At 39.5% G+C, this 15,041-nt stretch overlaps 1 protein-coding gene and 1 pseudogene across 6 annotated transcripts in view; one reads left to right on the top strand and one right to left on the bottom strand.

Annotated features, from left to right (window-relative positions):
• Positions 1-15,041, top strand: part of TEC (tec protein tyrosine kinase) — a 141,714-nt gene that overhangs the window by 46,479 nt on the left and 80,194 nt on the right. For all 6 annotated transcript variants that reach the window (XM_067735900.1, XM_067735898.1, XM_067735899.1 and 3 more), the window contains one exon: positions 82-267. In XM_067735900.1, the coding sequence (XP_067592001.1) occupies positions 130-267 (138 nt within the window). In that variant the 5' untranslated portion in view covers positions 82-129. The remainder of the gene's footprint in view (positions 1-81; positions 268-15,041) is intronic.
• On the bottom strand, positions 3,316-5,262 carry LOC137224126 (small ribosomal subunit protein eS8-like; annotated as a pseudogene).

The raw sequence follows: 15,041 nt of genomic DNA, 5'->3' as shown, positions 1-15,041 counted from the left end.
TTTTGGTAAATTTAGAATGACAGCCTTCTTGGATAATTAACATGTCGCATTTTATTGCAACTGTTTATTTTCTTCCTTCAGAACCCTGAGATCTTCAATGGCAGGAGAAACAGTGATCAGAAGACCGAGATGAATTTTAACACTATTCTGGAAGAGATTCTTATTAAAAGGTCACAGCAGAAAAAGAAGACATCACCCTTAAACTACAAAGAGAGACTTTTTGTGCTAACAGAGTCCATGTTAACCTACTATGAGGGTCGGGCAGAGGTAGGAGACAATCAAAGTTTACTTTGTTGCTTTCCATGTTGATACTGTTTTATAATACTGACATTCCGCATACCCTCCAAATCTTATGGAGTAAGCTTTAGGTTAATGAAGTTAAGGTAATGATTTATTATCATTTGGATTGGAAAGATAAAGTTAAGGATATGGATAGACATTTTTCACAAGTCTGGTAATTATGGGGTTAGTATATACATGCGTATACAATTTTATATCGGCCTAGTGAATTAATGTATTAGAGAAAACAGATCCCTACATCAGTTTTAGATCCTTGTGGAATTCATTAAGTATTTTGTGTACATGGCTCTTTTCCATAAACTATCATATTATGTATAAAAGTCTTCTTTAGCACATATAAACTGTCTATGTTCATCACTTTATATGAATATTTCTTCATTATTAAGTGAAAGTTACTTAAAACTGCTTAGTGATTGGGTGGAGTTGACTGACAACAGAACTGTTCAACTTTTTTTTGTGATAAGCAGCTAGTGCAAAGTTCCTTTGATGGGAGCAGAGGGCAGTGGCTCACTAAGAACCTGGTCAATGAGCAGGTGGCAGAGGGGGGCCATGTTGTCAGCCAGCTCCTGGCTTTTCAGTTGTTTTAGCCTCTGGTTCTACCACTAGATGAGGTGCATGCATATAGAGTGGCCTCCGACCCATCTTTTTTTCTCCTGCCATCTTGGGAGTGCCTCATCTAGTACTGCAGGCCCAGCCACGTTCCTCCCTTTTAGAAATTTTCTTGGGTTCTAGGGAATGGCTGGGAGACTGTGTTGCCCTTTTTGACCACATGCCATTGTCTGCTTGGTTACAGTAGATTGTTGTTGATCTTGATGTTTGATTTTAGTTTATTTTATTCTGCTATTTTCCTAGAGCACCTTCCTCAGAAATGGATTTACTCATTTTTGTTTTGTTTTTGTTTTGTTTTACTTCCACTAATTTCTCCCACTGATTTCTCTGTATTTTGGTTCCCCCAATACAGACAGAATGGCATTGCTTCTCGCTGGTGGTCCTCAACAGAGTCCTTAACTCTGTTCATTTCTGCTCTGGCTTGTCATTGTGACCTTGTCATTGTGGAATTTTGCCTGTTCACGTAATTTAGGACTATAGTCCTTTATCCACCTTCCTAAACCCCAAAATGCTGAAGACCCAAACTTCAAAAACTCTCTCAGTTGCAAAACCTGACCTTAGATGAAGCTATTTTTAGTCTTTATCTTAGTGTGATTTGTGTGTGTGTGTGTGTGTGTGTGTGTGCAGAATTAGTAATGTGTTTAATTATGTGGGTTGTCCAGTTCTTGCTGGGAGTGTATATGGTGTATGTGCTGTATTACATTTATTAAATCTGAAAAATTCAGGATTCCAAAAGGGTTTCAGATAAGACTAGAAATATGAATTATTTTAAAATCTAAAATAAATTTTAAGGGGAAACATTAATAATTTTTTGCTGTATAATAATGATTTGTCATAATTTGAATAATATCATAAGAAAAGAATAGGAATGTAACAGTAAACGTGGGAAAGTGTGGTCCTTTACTAACCAAAAAACCCCTCAGAATCCTACATTACCTGCTTAGAAACATGGACCCATACAATTGAAATACATTGCAATTGTTAAGTCACTTTGAAGATGGTAAATGATAATACAAAGATGATACAAAGTTAAAAGTGCCCTAATGGCTTTAGCTTAAGCAGAATAAAGAGAACAGTGGAAACCCTCTTATTTCAGAACCTGACCCACTGTCTTTCCTGGCAGCAGCCTCCGCCACCATGAGAACCAGAAAGGACAGAATGAAGAGGTTGTCACAACATGTAACAGCCCAGCCTCTGACACTTAGCATTGATTTACTGTATAGCACAGGGAATTATACCCAATATCTTGTAATAATGTATAATGGAATATAATCTGCAAGAAACCTGAATCACTGTGCTGTACATCTGAAACTTATACAATATTGTAAATCAACTAGACTTCAATTAAAAAAAAAAAAAAAAACAAGAAGAATCCATCTCCTTTCTGGCTACTGCTGACTGGCCCAGGGAGCCTAGTCCCGTTAGCTAGTCCTGCCTGAACCCCCCTCCTCCCATGAGCTGGGCATTCTGATCCCTCCTGGATTCTTTTCTTGGAGACTGATGTTCATTGGCAAACTTATGACCTTCAGTTGAAAATATGGTTGCAGATTTGTTTGCCTCCCACAGTTAAAAAGAAATAGTTAACTATATTAAAAAGTCAGGAATTTTAAGATAAGAATCTGAATTCTTGAGACAATAAAAGTTCTGATAGTACTAGGCAGAATTCCTTCTTGACAGCTCTCAGCCTAGCTCCTAGGTAAGCCCAGTAGCACTTCGCTGTTATGTTTCTTCCCTGTTTGGGTTAATCTGCCCAGTTCTCTGTTTTCCTTGGGTAAATGTTCTTGTTTTCATCTCCCTCGCCCTAGAAGCTGTGATCTGAAAAGGGCTGTAATGTGGGTAACCCACATTTTTTAGAACAATAAACACCTTTATTATATGAGCTAAGATAGGAGGGAACAGGATTTATTTGCCTTTCTGGGCCTTGATTTTCCTCAGATAGAACTCCAGCTCCTTTCCCTCTAGCATATAGTGATCTGCTCAGCCACACTGGCCTGCTCTTGAAGTGATGCATGCAAGAAGCTTGTCCTGCTGGAACTGCTCCTATAGAAGACTGCTGATTTTGGCATTCTTTTTCTTTTTTTCTTCATTCATTCATTCATTCATTTATTTTTGCCTGCGTTGGGTCTTCGTTGCTGCCTGAGGGCTTTCTCTAGTTGCGGCAAGTGGGAGCTACTCTTTGTTGTGGTGCGCGGGCTTCTCACTGCGGTGTCTTCTCTTGTTATGGAGCATGGGCTCTAGGGCGCGTGGGCTTCAGTAGTTGTGGCACATGGGCTCAGTAGTTGTCGCTTGCGGGCTCTAGAGCGCAGGCTCAGTAGTTGTGGTGCATGGGCTTAGTTGCTCTGTGGCATGTGGGATCTTCCTGGACCAGGGCTCGAACCCGTGTCCCCTGCATTGGCAGGTGGATTCTTAACCACTGCACCACCAGGGAAGCCCCCTTTTATCATATTTCTTCTGAATATTCTTTGATCGTTTTTTGTTTGAAATCTCTTCCTCCTCAGGAGTCAGCTTGGCCCCCTTCTTGTGGCCCAGGGGCAGTGCACAGTGGGACTTGTACCACTACCGGTACGGTGTGCTGTCAGTGAGCATGATGCAGTTCTTCACCAGGGTCTTGGTACGGACCAGTTTGTTGTTGGATGCATTGTAGACAACATCAATGATCCTTGTCTTGCGTGTACAAACACTCCGAGCCCCAGGAGAAGTTCCCCACGTCTAGCCTCAAAGCCCGGTAATTCTTGTTGCCCCTCCTTGCACATGGACTGTGTGTATGCGGCGGGGTCCAATCTTGGTGTTGGCAGCAGGGCGTTCCAGCTCATACCTCCACTTCCTGTGGTAGGGCTTTCTCTTGTCCCCGGTCTTGCGGCTCTTGTGCCAATTGTCCCAAGAGATGCCTACGTGTGGAAGCAGGGGGCAGGAGCCTCAGCCAGGGAGCCCAGGGCTGGGCCCTGCCAGCCCAGTGCCCAGAATCAACAGGTATTAAAAGAAAATATTTTGTTAAAAGTGTAAGACTTGTAAGACTCTAAGTGGATTAGAAAAACCATGGGGGCCATTCTGCGGTAGCCCCAGAGATATTTATTTTAGTTGTTCATAGTTCTGTTTTTTAAAAGAAATACTGATTGGCTACTGATTGATCTAGTAGCTATGATTCCTAGTTTCTTTGTAGCAATTCAGTGACATTCATCCTTTATTAAAACTCTCAGTTAATCACAGAGTCAGACATCAATCTTTTCCTGGTTCTCTGGACCCCAGCTCCTTCGATAGGATGGCAATAAGCTTTTACTGAAAATTTTCCTATTAAATACAGTTTATTGTACTTTTCAAAGTATGCTAAGAAATTCTGTTCTAGACGATGAGAAATTCAGTCAAGCTGTTTCTTCCAAGTCTCATGTAAAACTTGTGTTTCCGTTTCTGCTGTGGGCCATTCTTTGGTTTGTCCTCCTTGCTCTTTCTCAACTAGCTTATGTTTCTGCATCTTCTAGTGAACCAATAAAAGATCTTACTGACGATTTATATTGTTTGCTCTTCTTATAATAACACAGAACAAAGGAAACTGCGCTCTTGCTTTCTGGTCAGGGAAGTAAATGACACAGGGGTTAGACCACCTGACGTTCTGCTGGAGCCTCCACATGGTTTTGAGATGGAATCCAGGGAAGAACAGGACTGGAGTTTAATCAGAAAAAAGGCCTTTTGGGGCTTCCCTGGTGGCGCAGTGGTTGGGAGTCCGCCTGCCGATGCAGGGGACACGGGTTCGTGCCCCGGTCCACATGCTGCGGAGCGTCTGGGCCCGTGAGCTATGGCCGCTGAGCCTGCGCCTCCGGAGCCTGTGCTCTGCCACAACAGTGAGAGGCCCGCGTACCGCAAAAAAAAAAAAAAAAAAAAAAAAAAGAAAGAAAAAAGGCCTGTTAAATAATGGTGAGAAAACAAGGAATGGAGAGATTTTTATATGTTTAGATATTTGAATACAAAAATTTCGAGTAGCGTGTAAATCTGCAACTATTGTTAGCTAAGAAATCAGGACATTTTTATAATTGGACTTTGGTATTACCAATTTTGTTGGTTTCTTGTCTGTAACACTCCTCTGTTATGAAAGCTGACAATAGTTTATAAGGTTGAGGAATAGGGAGACTAGTTGTGTCAGGGATCCCCAAGGCTACCCCCAGGTTCAGTAATTCACTAGGAGAACTCAGGGGACTGAGCGCTGAGTTTAACTCACTGCTATGATTTATTTCAGTGAAAGAAGAAAAAGCAAAATTAGCAAGGGAAAAGGTGCCTGGGGCAAGTCTGGAGGAAACCAGTCACAAGCTTGCAAGAGTCCTTTCTCAGCAGAGCCACAAAGCGGGTATATAATTCCTCCATTACCGGATTGTGACAATTGTGAAATGTTTTCTAACTGGGAACCTCATTAGAGACTCAGTGGCCGAGGTTTTCATTGGAGGCTGGTCACATAGGCACCCTCTGTCTAAGCATGTACCAAAATTCCAGACTCCAGAAGGAAAGCAGGGGTTCAGCATAAGCCAGGTTGTTTGTACAAACAGGTTAGGCCCAGTGAGCCATTCTTATCAGTGCTGGGAATGGGAGAGCCCTCCCCTCTCAAAGTGCGAGTTCCCAGAACCCAGCCAAGGACCAACCTTGTAGGCAGCACCATAGGCCTGTCATGTTAACTCTTTCGTGCACATTAGTAGTAATTATGATACAAATTATTGAGTACCCAATACAGACCAGGCACTGTGCTAAATAAGTACATGCATTATTTTCTTTATTCCTCAAAACAATACTGTATGAAGTCTTATTAGTACCCCCATTTCAAAAATGAGTGATACGAGGCTCAGAAAGTTTAAAAACTTACACAAGGTCAAATACTAATGAGTTGCAGGGCTGTTTCTTCAGAGCCTGTCTTTGAAACAACCTTGATACTCTGGGGAAACTTAGGAAAAAAATCTATTAAATCTCTCTATAATACAGATGAAGTTTTATTTTAAAACTTTTGATGATATTTTTATTACTTTCAGCTATGATTTTTTTAAAAAATTTCTTTGTGGTAGAAGAAAATTAACGTCAGACAAAACGGGGATTTTTGTCTGATTCTGCCACTATCTAATTGGACTTTAGAAAACAGTGTTCTTCAATTGTTTTTATAGATCAGAAATTGCTTTCATATAAATATATTGTCTCTTTACACCCTTAACTCCCTTGCCATCACTGTTTCAACCCAGCACACATCCGATCTATTTCCAAGTCCTGTGAATTCTCCTTCCCTTCATTACAACCTTATTGCAGCTCCCAACTCCTTTCTCTTGGTGGATTACTGCCCTAGTTGATTTTACTTTTGGATCTTCATCTTTCAACTATAAAACCATAAAAGGGATTTTTAAAACTTGTAGATTTGCATCTGCTCTACGATCAAGTTAAAACTCCTTAGCTTGGAATACAAGGTACTTGATGGCCTTTTTCCTTGTCTTCCCTGTCTCCTTCCTCCATCCCCAGCTGTCTTCTACCTGCAGTTACTCTTTCACATTGTGCCTTTGTTACTATTGTTCAATCAACTTGAAGTGATATATTCCTCTACCTGCCTACCAGGATCTGTCTATCTATCCATATCTATTTTATCCATCAGAAATGTGTTGAGTGCCCTAGTAATCACTTACTCATCTTTTCTGACTCAGCTCAATCCCCATCTTCTCTGAAGCCTTTCCTGTATCCCTCCCACCAGTGATGGAATCCCCAGCCCACCTCAGCCCTTTGTGCCCTGTTCATATTTTTATCATGACATCTTGGTTGCTTGACTCTATCTACATATCTGTGTCCCCCATTGGACTTTAAGCTCTTTGAGGGCAGGGTTCATAGCTTTTCTATCTTCGTATTTCTGAGAGTTTAGTGCACAGTTGAGTGCTCAATACACGTTGGATGGCTGGATGGGTCCAAAGGAGACATGGGGAGACCTCAACCCTTAGAAGCAGGCAGGGCAGATTTATCCTATGCAAACATCAGGAACAACCAGAAAGGTTGTCATGCTGCTAATAAGTAGAAGGGTCAGGATTTGAGCCTTGGTATTCTGACTCTTAAGTTCAGTGCTCTTCCTATAATGCCTCCCTTATTGTTTTATTCCAGTTGTACTGAAATCAAACATTCTATGTGATGAGTTGTTTGAAAATTTAACCTTTTACCCAGGTTAACTGTCGGGATAGTGGAGGTAGTTATAAGATGATGGCATGAGTCTCTTGAATATCCTGGGCAACCTCTCATATTTCTGTAAGGCCTTCTGGGGCATATAGAGTTGTTTTCTTTACCACCCCTGGAACCTGGAGACTCTAGTGATACAGGCATAAGAACTTATTAAGGTTCTGAAATGATCAGATATTTCTCCCTTAGTTGTATCCCTAGACTAGGTGGACTCCCAGTGGGGAGCATAGGTTTACAAGACCTTTCTAATTGCTACCTGAAGATTTATATCTTCTGGCACTTTCTAGGATTCTGGGGGGCGAGTGTGGGGTGGACAAAATAGTTTCTTTTACTATAGGACAATTGGAAGTGTTTGCATCAGACTTTAGAGGTTATCAGACAATTCACTAGCTTGTAAAAAGTGGGACAGCTGTAGATGCTCTGTAGACGGTACAGTGGTTAGTGTACTAGGGCTCTGAAAATTCTCAACTCTATTATCCGATGAAAACTCATTTTCTTTTTGGCAGTTGAGTTTCCTTGTTTCCAAAATAAGGTTGTATCAACTTCCTGTCTTGCGTCTCAGTTTCCTCTCTGGTGTCTCTTTCCCCACTTTTGATTCATATCTGTTTTCTTATTTTACTGACTGGATCTGACCTTCCTCATCACTTAAAAGAGCCAAGATGCAGGTCTGAAGTCCTAGGGTCTGATTTACCTTCTTAATTTGACAAATTATCCATTTTCATTTAATAATGTTCACTGTTTTTTTCCTCTAGGAAGCAGAAACCTATTTAAGATAGAAAAGGGGGAGAATACCATTTGTTCCATCCACACTCCAAAAATATTTTTGTAACTTTTAATTTTGCTGTAGTTTCAGACTCACAGAAAAGTTGCAAGAATAGTACAAGGAACTCTCAAGTAACCTTTACTCAGATTCACAAATTACCTATGGTTGCCCCATTTGCTCTGTCATTCTCTTGGTCTCTTCCTTGGTCTCTTCCTCTTCATATGCATGTTTTCCGAACCATTGGAAAGTAAGCTGTAGACAGTCCCCTTTTGCTGTTAAATAATTCATTGTGTATTGTCTAAAAATAAGGACATTCTCTTTTAGAACCACAGTACAATGATCAAAATCAAGACATGTAACGCTGATACAGTAGTATTAAGTGGTCCAGAGTCCATAGTCAAATTTCATTCATCATTCCACTGATGTCTTCGTAGCTGTTTCTCAACCTCCCCTCCTTGCCCAAATCCAGGATCTAATCCCTGATCACACATTGCATTTAGTAGGTCAAGACATAAAGTTTGTAAATGTCCATGGTGCAAGGAAGAGAAATGCATGGAGGAAATACTGTCCTTTGTCATTTGTTGTAAAATGCCAACTACATCATGAATACTCAGTGATTGTATATCAGAGTCTGCAAACATGAAATTGGATTTAAAAATCATTAGAGTTGTTCTCCTCCTCTCATTCTCATGGTCATCATTACGGGCTGAAGATCACCTTCCTGCGAAATAAGTTATTTTAGCCTGGTCCACTGAGATGAATATTAATCACTTTCTCTCTCCCCCACCTCAATTTTAACTTTTTATTCTTCTGTGTGAAATAATTATGAGTCATGTAAAGCATTTTTTGGAGAACAGTACAGTATGAGTAATTTCTAGTAAATGAAGAGGGAATTTAATCAAAGGTTTGGTCCTCATGCTACTTAAAAGTAGAAATAATAAACGGATTCTAGATCTCAAAAAATACTCTTGGATCTGGCTCTGATAGTTGTGGTTTATTCAGTGATGATTTGTATCATGATGAGAGAGACAAAGGCCTTAAGAAAAACCAGCATTTCTGTTCATACATGATATTACCTAGTTTATTTTATTCAGAAGACTTAGCTCTCGGCAATTTTTAGTGTTACCAAAAAGGCAAATTTCCATCAGAGTTTTATATAGCTATTTTAGGACTGAATATATTCAAAAAGCTGTGCTGTAGGCACTGAAGGCAATTATGAAAAGAACAATTCCTAGAATGTTTGGGAAATGGCCGTATAGCTGAAATAAACAGCATTTCCTCCCCACCCCCGTTTCCCACCTGCCTATCTTGAAGGAAACTTGTCTTAATCAGAAGTACGTGTCACTTGTTGATTTTAAAAAAAAGGAACTGTATCTGACATCATGATTTTCGTAAGCTGAGTTTTGTTTTTCTCTGCATCGTGAACTGCTGGGCTGGGGATTCTTAGAAATCTTTGAAGCTAGTTCTGTAATTAGTAGCTTCTATTAAGTGTTTGTTGATGAGGATAGGTATGATAGCACTTACCCTGAGGAACAGTTAAAAAAGAGACCAAATTATATGAGTAGAGGAAGCATTGGTGGTACAAGTGCAGACTATATAGATTTTTGGTGAGGGGTGGGGTTGGGGAGGGATTGGAAAAGCTCTCCATTTGGCTGTGGGTTGGAGTATGAGCAGTGTTGGGCAGAAGGAGCCCATTCATGCAGTGGGAACATCATGTGCAGAGGCCCTGGGGTGGAAGAGGGCTTGGTGTGTCTGTGAAACTGTTCTGTTCCAGACCTACATAGATTTATATGCTGATAATTACCCATTCATGGGGATGATTATTTGTTAGTAATGAAGAAGTCATACAATTTTAGAGCTGGAAGGAACTCTAAAGAGTAACCTTCAAGTCTTCCACTTGTGGAAACTGAAGGTAAGGAAATGATTTGCTCCAGGTCACCCAGTAAGCTGGTTTGTTAAGCCTGCATCAAAACTCTGCTCAGCCTCTCTGATTGCACTGCCTTTGTTTTGGAAAAGATGAGTTTGGGTTGCCCAGGTAGGTGAGGGCATTTACACAGCTTAAATAATATGGTTGTTCACAGAACGGACTCCATCTAGTGACTATTCAGACCCCTTTGCTTAAAATACTTGTCACTTTTTTGCCTTTGAAGCTTTGCTCTTGCTGTGCTTAACAGTTGTCCTTCTGTTCATCCAATTCCCATTTCAAGTCCTCTTTTTTCTTTAAATTTGAAAAAATTTTATTTAAAAAAAAAATGAAGTATAGATTTACAATGTTGTGTTAGTTGCTGGTGTATAGCAGAGTGATTCAGTCGTGTGTGTTTGTGTGTATATATGTATCCTTTTTCAAATTCTTTTTCATTATAGGTTATTATAAGATATTGAATATACTTCCCTGTGCTATACAGTAGGACCTTGTTGTTTATCTATTTTATGTAATGTGTATCTGTTAATCCCAAGCTGTTTCTGTTTTGTAAATAAGTTCATTTGTATCATTCTTTTAGATTCCATATAGAGGTGATATCATATGATGCTTGTTTTTCTCTGACTTACTCTTAAGTGAGAGACCTTGTTCACCTTCCCACCCTCCAGTTGTAAATGCCAGCCCCTTCGGAATTACTGTTAAATTTATATGTATTATTATTGTTATTGCCTCTTTAAAGTCACCAACTACATAATAATCTCCTTGAAGGCAGAGGTTGTTGCCTCCTAATTTCAACATATCACACAATATCTTGTACCCATTGCCTGCTCAAAAAAGTTTTTGTTGGTAAAAATTACAGTAGTGATGATCAGTTAGTATTTCAAGTAAGCAAAAAGATCTTTAGCGACATTGTGATAGTTATTTCCCATGCAATTTTGTTCCATTTTAGTTGTTGAGAAGATGCCTTATTTAAATTTAGAATCAAAACTGTGTTTTTATTTAGTATTTATTAGTATTAAGCTCTCCCCCAAACTAAAATGTGGACATTATTGTAAACAGCCAGAGTATGAACTGTCAGAAGAAATCACATGGCCATTTGAGAAAGTGAAACTACATTTTGAGTTGTTTCTAAATCCATTTAGAACATGGTTTAGCCACTGGTCAGGTACACGTAGAGAATCACCTATAGAAGGGCACTTAGAAACACCTGGGTTATTCAGTAATTCCATGACTCTCTTAAGAGAACTCTTGATGTTATTAGCCTTTGGGTTTTGTGAATATACTGTACTTCTGAGATAAATATTATCTCATGATGGCTTGATGATCGCTACTTCAGATAATTAAAAACATTGTTATAGTCTTCTTACCAAAGCTCTTCATTTACCTTTTATTTTTAATCATAGTCAACTGCCTATAATATTTGCATGATACCACATTGGTAAACACCTGAATTGAAAAATTGCACAAAATTTGTGCAATATAGTTGTTAAATAAAATTAAATGAGTAAGTAAGAGACTTAAATGAAATCTCTAGTGATTTTTAATAGACTGCGAGAAAGGAGTTCCCCCCCGCCCCCGCCCGCATCATCTTAGTTGTATGTGAAGACTTTTGGAAAAGTTCTGTCTTTATTCCAAGTAATCACATAGGTATAGCTGTTCCTTAATTTTATTTGCCACTGCAAAAAGTAACATGGATAGGTGCAATTCCCTGCTCATTAGATTGTAACATGTGAATTTTTCTCCTTTTAGGGGAATATATATATATGTAAAATATATTTATTTCATGTATATATATTTCCTGGCAAAAGAGAGTCTGTGCACTTACCTGTTTCATGGGACTCAGCTTATTTGTTTTCATTCATTCATCATTTGTACAGAAAAGATTTAGTGAGTATGTACAGTATGGTAGGGATGGAGGAATTAAAAGATGAATGATTCTGGTTTTGTTAAGCTTACAGTCTGATTAAGTTATACTTCTGCCTTTCTGGATTCAAAATGGCAAACTTTCCTATACTGCATCCAGTCTGTTTTGAAGGGGGCCTCTTGAGACCTGGAGTTATCCTTGTGTGCCACTGTTGTTTGCACTCACCCATGTTTTTCTGGATTACCTGGGAGTCTTAACTTTCCTGGCCCTTGTGTTTCCCTCTGTTCTTAGACTTTACATAGCATAGAGTTCACAAAAGTACAGGGGTTTTGCACACCTACTTGCAATGCTCTGTTCTCCATAGCATCTCCATAAAGTGTATCTGTAGATAACCAACACATTTGCCCACCATCTACTTCACAGGTGAAGACACTGGGGAGCAAACAACCAAGTCAGGTACCTTCTCTGAAGTGACATCCCATCTGACTAGCTGAACCAAGATGTCTTATCTTTCTGGCTAGCGTGCTGTTAAACCACACTGTGCTAGTTTAAGGAAGGGGGACTGCCTTAAACAGTGTGTTCACTGACCACCTCTATATATACGTTTCCTTCCTCCTTCCATTCTTTAGCTTTATATATAAGACCTTAGAAAGGGTGTTCTTTTAGCGCTTGTTGATTTGTGTTTGTTTTTTCCTCACTGCACCCCTGTGAGGTGGTGGGAATTCTATGCATTTCAGTAAATCAGAGTTGTACAGAAAAGAGACCCACGAAAAGAACATATTACTGTGAATGCTTAGATGAAAGAAATTGAAAGGGTTAAACTGAAGTTGTAACTCTTAAAAACTTTAAAATGGGTTTGGTTAAATAGTTCATTTCATAAATACTTTAAATGATTCTTTGCAGAGAAAACTCACAGGTAACTTAATTAAAGATGAATTTATTCACATTCATAGTCTATTCCAGCAAGTAGAGAACAGTGTCACAGTTGAAGAGAATTCCTAAAATCTACTGCAGTAATTAGTTCAACACTTTTTAAAATAGTAAATAAGTAAGTTAAACACTTAATAAAATAGTAAAGTAAGCTGATTTTTAGGTTAACTCAGTTCTGACTAGGATTGATTACAGTACAATATCAAAAAAAGGGTAGAGACTTGAATTTTCTTGGAAAAAGATGAGTAGCTTGATGCTGAAGATCAAATATGTAATTCAGAACTTACTTTTTTAATATATATTTTAAAAATTTATTTATTTATTTTTTGGCTGCATTGGGTCTTCGTTGCTCCACGTGGGCTTTCTTTAGTTGTGGCTAGTGGGAGCTACTCTTTATTGTGGTGTGCGGGCTTCTCATTGCAGTGGCTTCTCTTGTTGTGGAGCATGGGGTCTAGGCACGCATACGTCAGTAGTTGTGGCACAGGGGCTCAGTAGTTGTGGCTCGCGGGCTCTAGAGTGCAGGCTCAGTAGTTGTGGCGCACGGGCGTAGTTGCTCCGCGGCATGTGGGATCTTCCTGGACCAGGGCTCGAATCTGTGTCCCCTGCATTGGCAGGTGGATTCTTAACCACTGTGCCATCAGGGAAGCCCCAGAACTTGTTTTTAAACAGGGTCATTCTTTTATTTTCAGACGTCACACTTAATCACTTTCTAAGGATAGGTGTTATGACTAAAATATGTGTAGGAAACAAGACCAATTTCCATTGGATGAGATAATGTGTTTCTTGAGGTTCTAGAGTGAGCTTACCAGCAGTTTTCTATTCCTTCTTCATTATAGGGAACTTCTGTTGTGGTCTGAGGTCCATCTCTGAGTTAATCGAATTCCTGTGAGTTAGAGAGTAGACTGTGGACTTTGGAGCCAGATAGTCTGGGTTCAAATCCTAAATTTGTTACTATTAGCTGTGTGACCTTGGTCAAATTACTTGATCTCTCTGTGCCTTATTTTCCTCATCTTTAAACTGGGGCAAATAATAGTACTTCCCTCACAGGTTTTTGTCTGGAGTAAATGGATACCTATATATGAAGTAGTTAGGACAGTTTCTGGCATATAATAAGTGCCATTGTAAGTATCAGTGGTTATTATTATAAGTAGTTTCCATTGTCACCCAGTTTTGTCTTTTTTGTATAACGTGTTTCAGAGTTTCTGCTCTTGCATCTGGCTTTTCCCAGATATAGACATTTTTTGCAATAAGCATAACCATTTCATTCTCCTAGTAAGTCACTAATCACAGGTGATTCATTCTTTAAATTGATCTTTGCTGCTTGTGGTCCAGTTACATTGTGGAGCTCTGGTTACTGGTGGAAATGCATACCTTGGGGTAGGGCTAGTTCTCATTCTTGGCACCTCTGAGCCTGTGTTGGTGGAACTCTCATCGGGTCTGCTCTGGATGTTTCTCTCTGGTTGTTTGTCCGTGGGCACATGACAGGGTGCTGATTGCGATAAATGTGTGCTGTTCAGTTTTACATTTCGTAACGTCAGAGGTGGATCTACTGGTAAGCATTAGAGCCTTTCAGTTCCGTAGCCCTTTCTAATGCCCCTGGAAGGGCCCTAGCGCTTTCACATTCATAATTTTGCACTGAAAAAAAGAGAGTCTTCTCCCCAAAGTGTGTAAGCCTCAGGCCACTCAAAACCTGGATCTGTCTCTGCAGAGCATGTGAGACTCTATTTGTTCTAGTATCTGATAATATCTACAAATTCTGCCAGTGAAATACCCCCAGACATCTTCACTGTAAAACATCTAAAATATAAGCATATTTATAGTTTATGTTCTTAAAAGCTTTTTTTCTAGAACAAAGTGGTGTATCTACTTTAATCTGTCAAATTTATTTTCCTTTAATAAAAGTTTCAGCATTGTTTTTATTTTTTATTTATTAATTAATTATTTTATTTTATTTTATTTTTTGGCTGTGTTGGGTCTTCATTGCTTCACGCGAGCTTTCTCCCATTGCTGCAAGCGGGGGCTACTCTTCATTGTGGTGCACGGGCTTCTCATTTGCGGTGCCTTTTCTGTTGCAGAGCAGGGGCTCTAGGGGCGCGGGCTTCACTAGTTGCAGCATGTGGGCTTCAGTAGTTGCGGCGCACGGGCTTAGTTGCTCTGTCATGTGGGATCTTCCCGGACCAGGGATCAAACCTGTGTTCCCTGCATTGGCAGGTGGAATCCTAACCACTGGGCCACCAGGGAGGTCCTCAGTGTTGTTTTTAAAACTCCAATACTTTTCTTGTTAAATGTATTCCTGCGTATATTATGGTTGTAGTTACTCTTGTGAACAGGTGAATTTTCATGATATGTTGTAATTAGATATAGTTGATATATAATCAAGCTCTAGATTTTTATAAATCTATTTTGTAACCAACCAGTATACTATGCTATTTCTAAGTATTATGTATTTTCTAAGTATTACAATTTTCTATTACCAA

The sequence above is a fragment of the Pseudorca crassidens genome, chromosome 4 (genome assembly GCF_039906515.1).
Source record: "Pseudorca crassidens isolate mPseCra1 chromosome 4, mPseCra1.hap1, whole genome shotgun sequence".
NCBI classification, from domain to species: domain Eukaryota; kingdom Metazoa; phylum Chordata; class Mammalia; order Artiodactyla; family Delphinidae; genus Pseudorca; species Pseudorca crassidens.
This window is presented reverse-complemented; position numbering and strand designations above follow the sequence as displayed.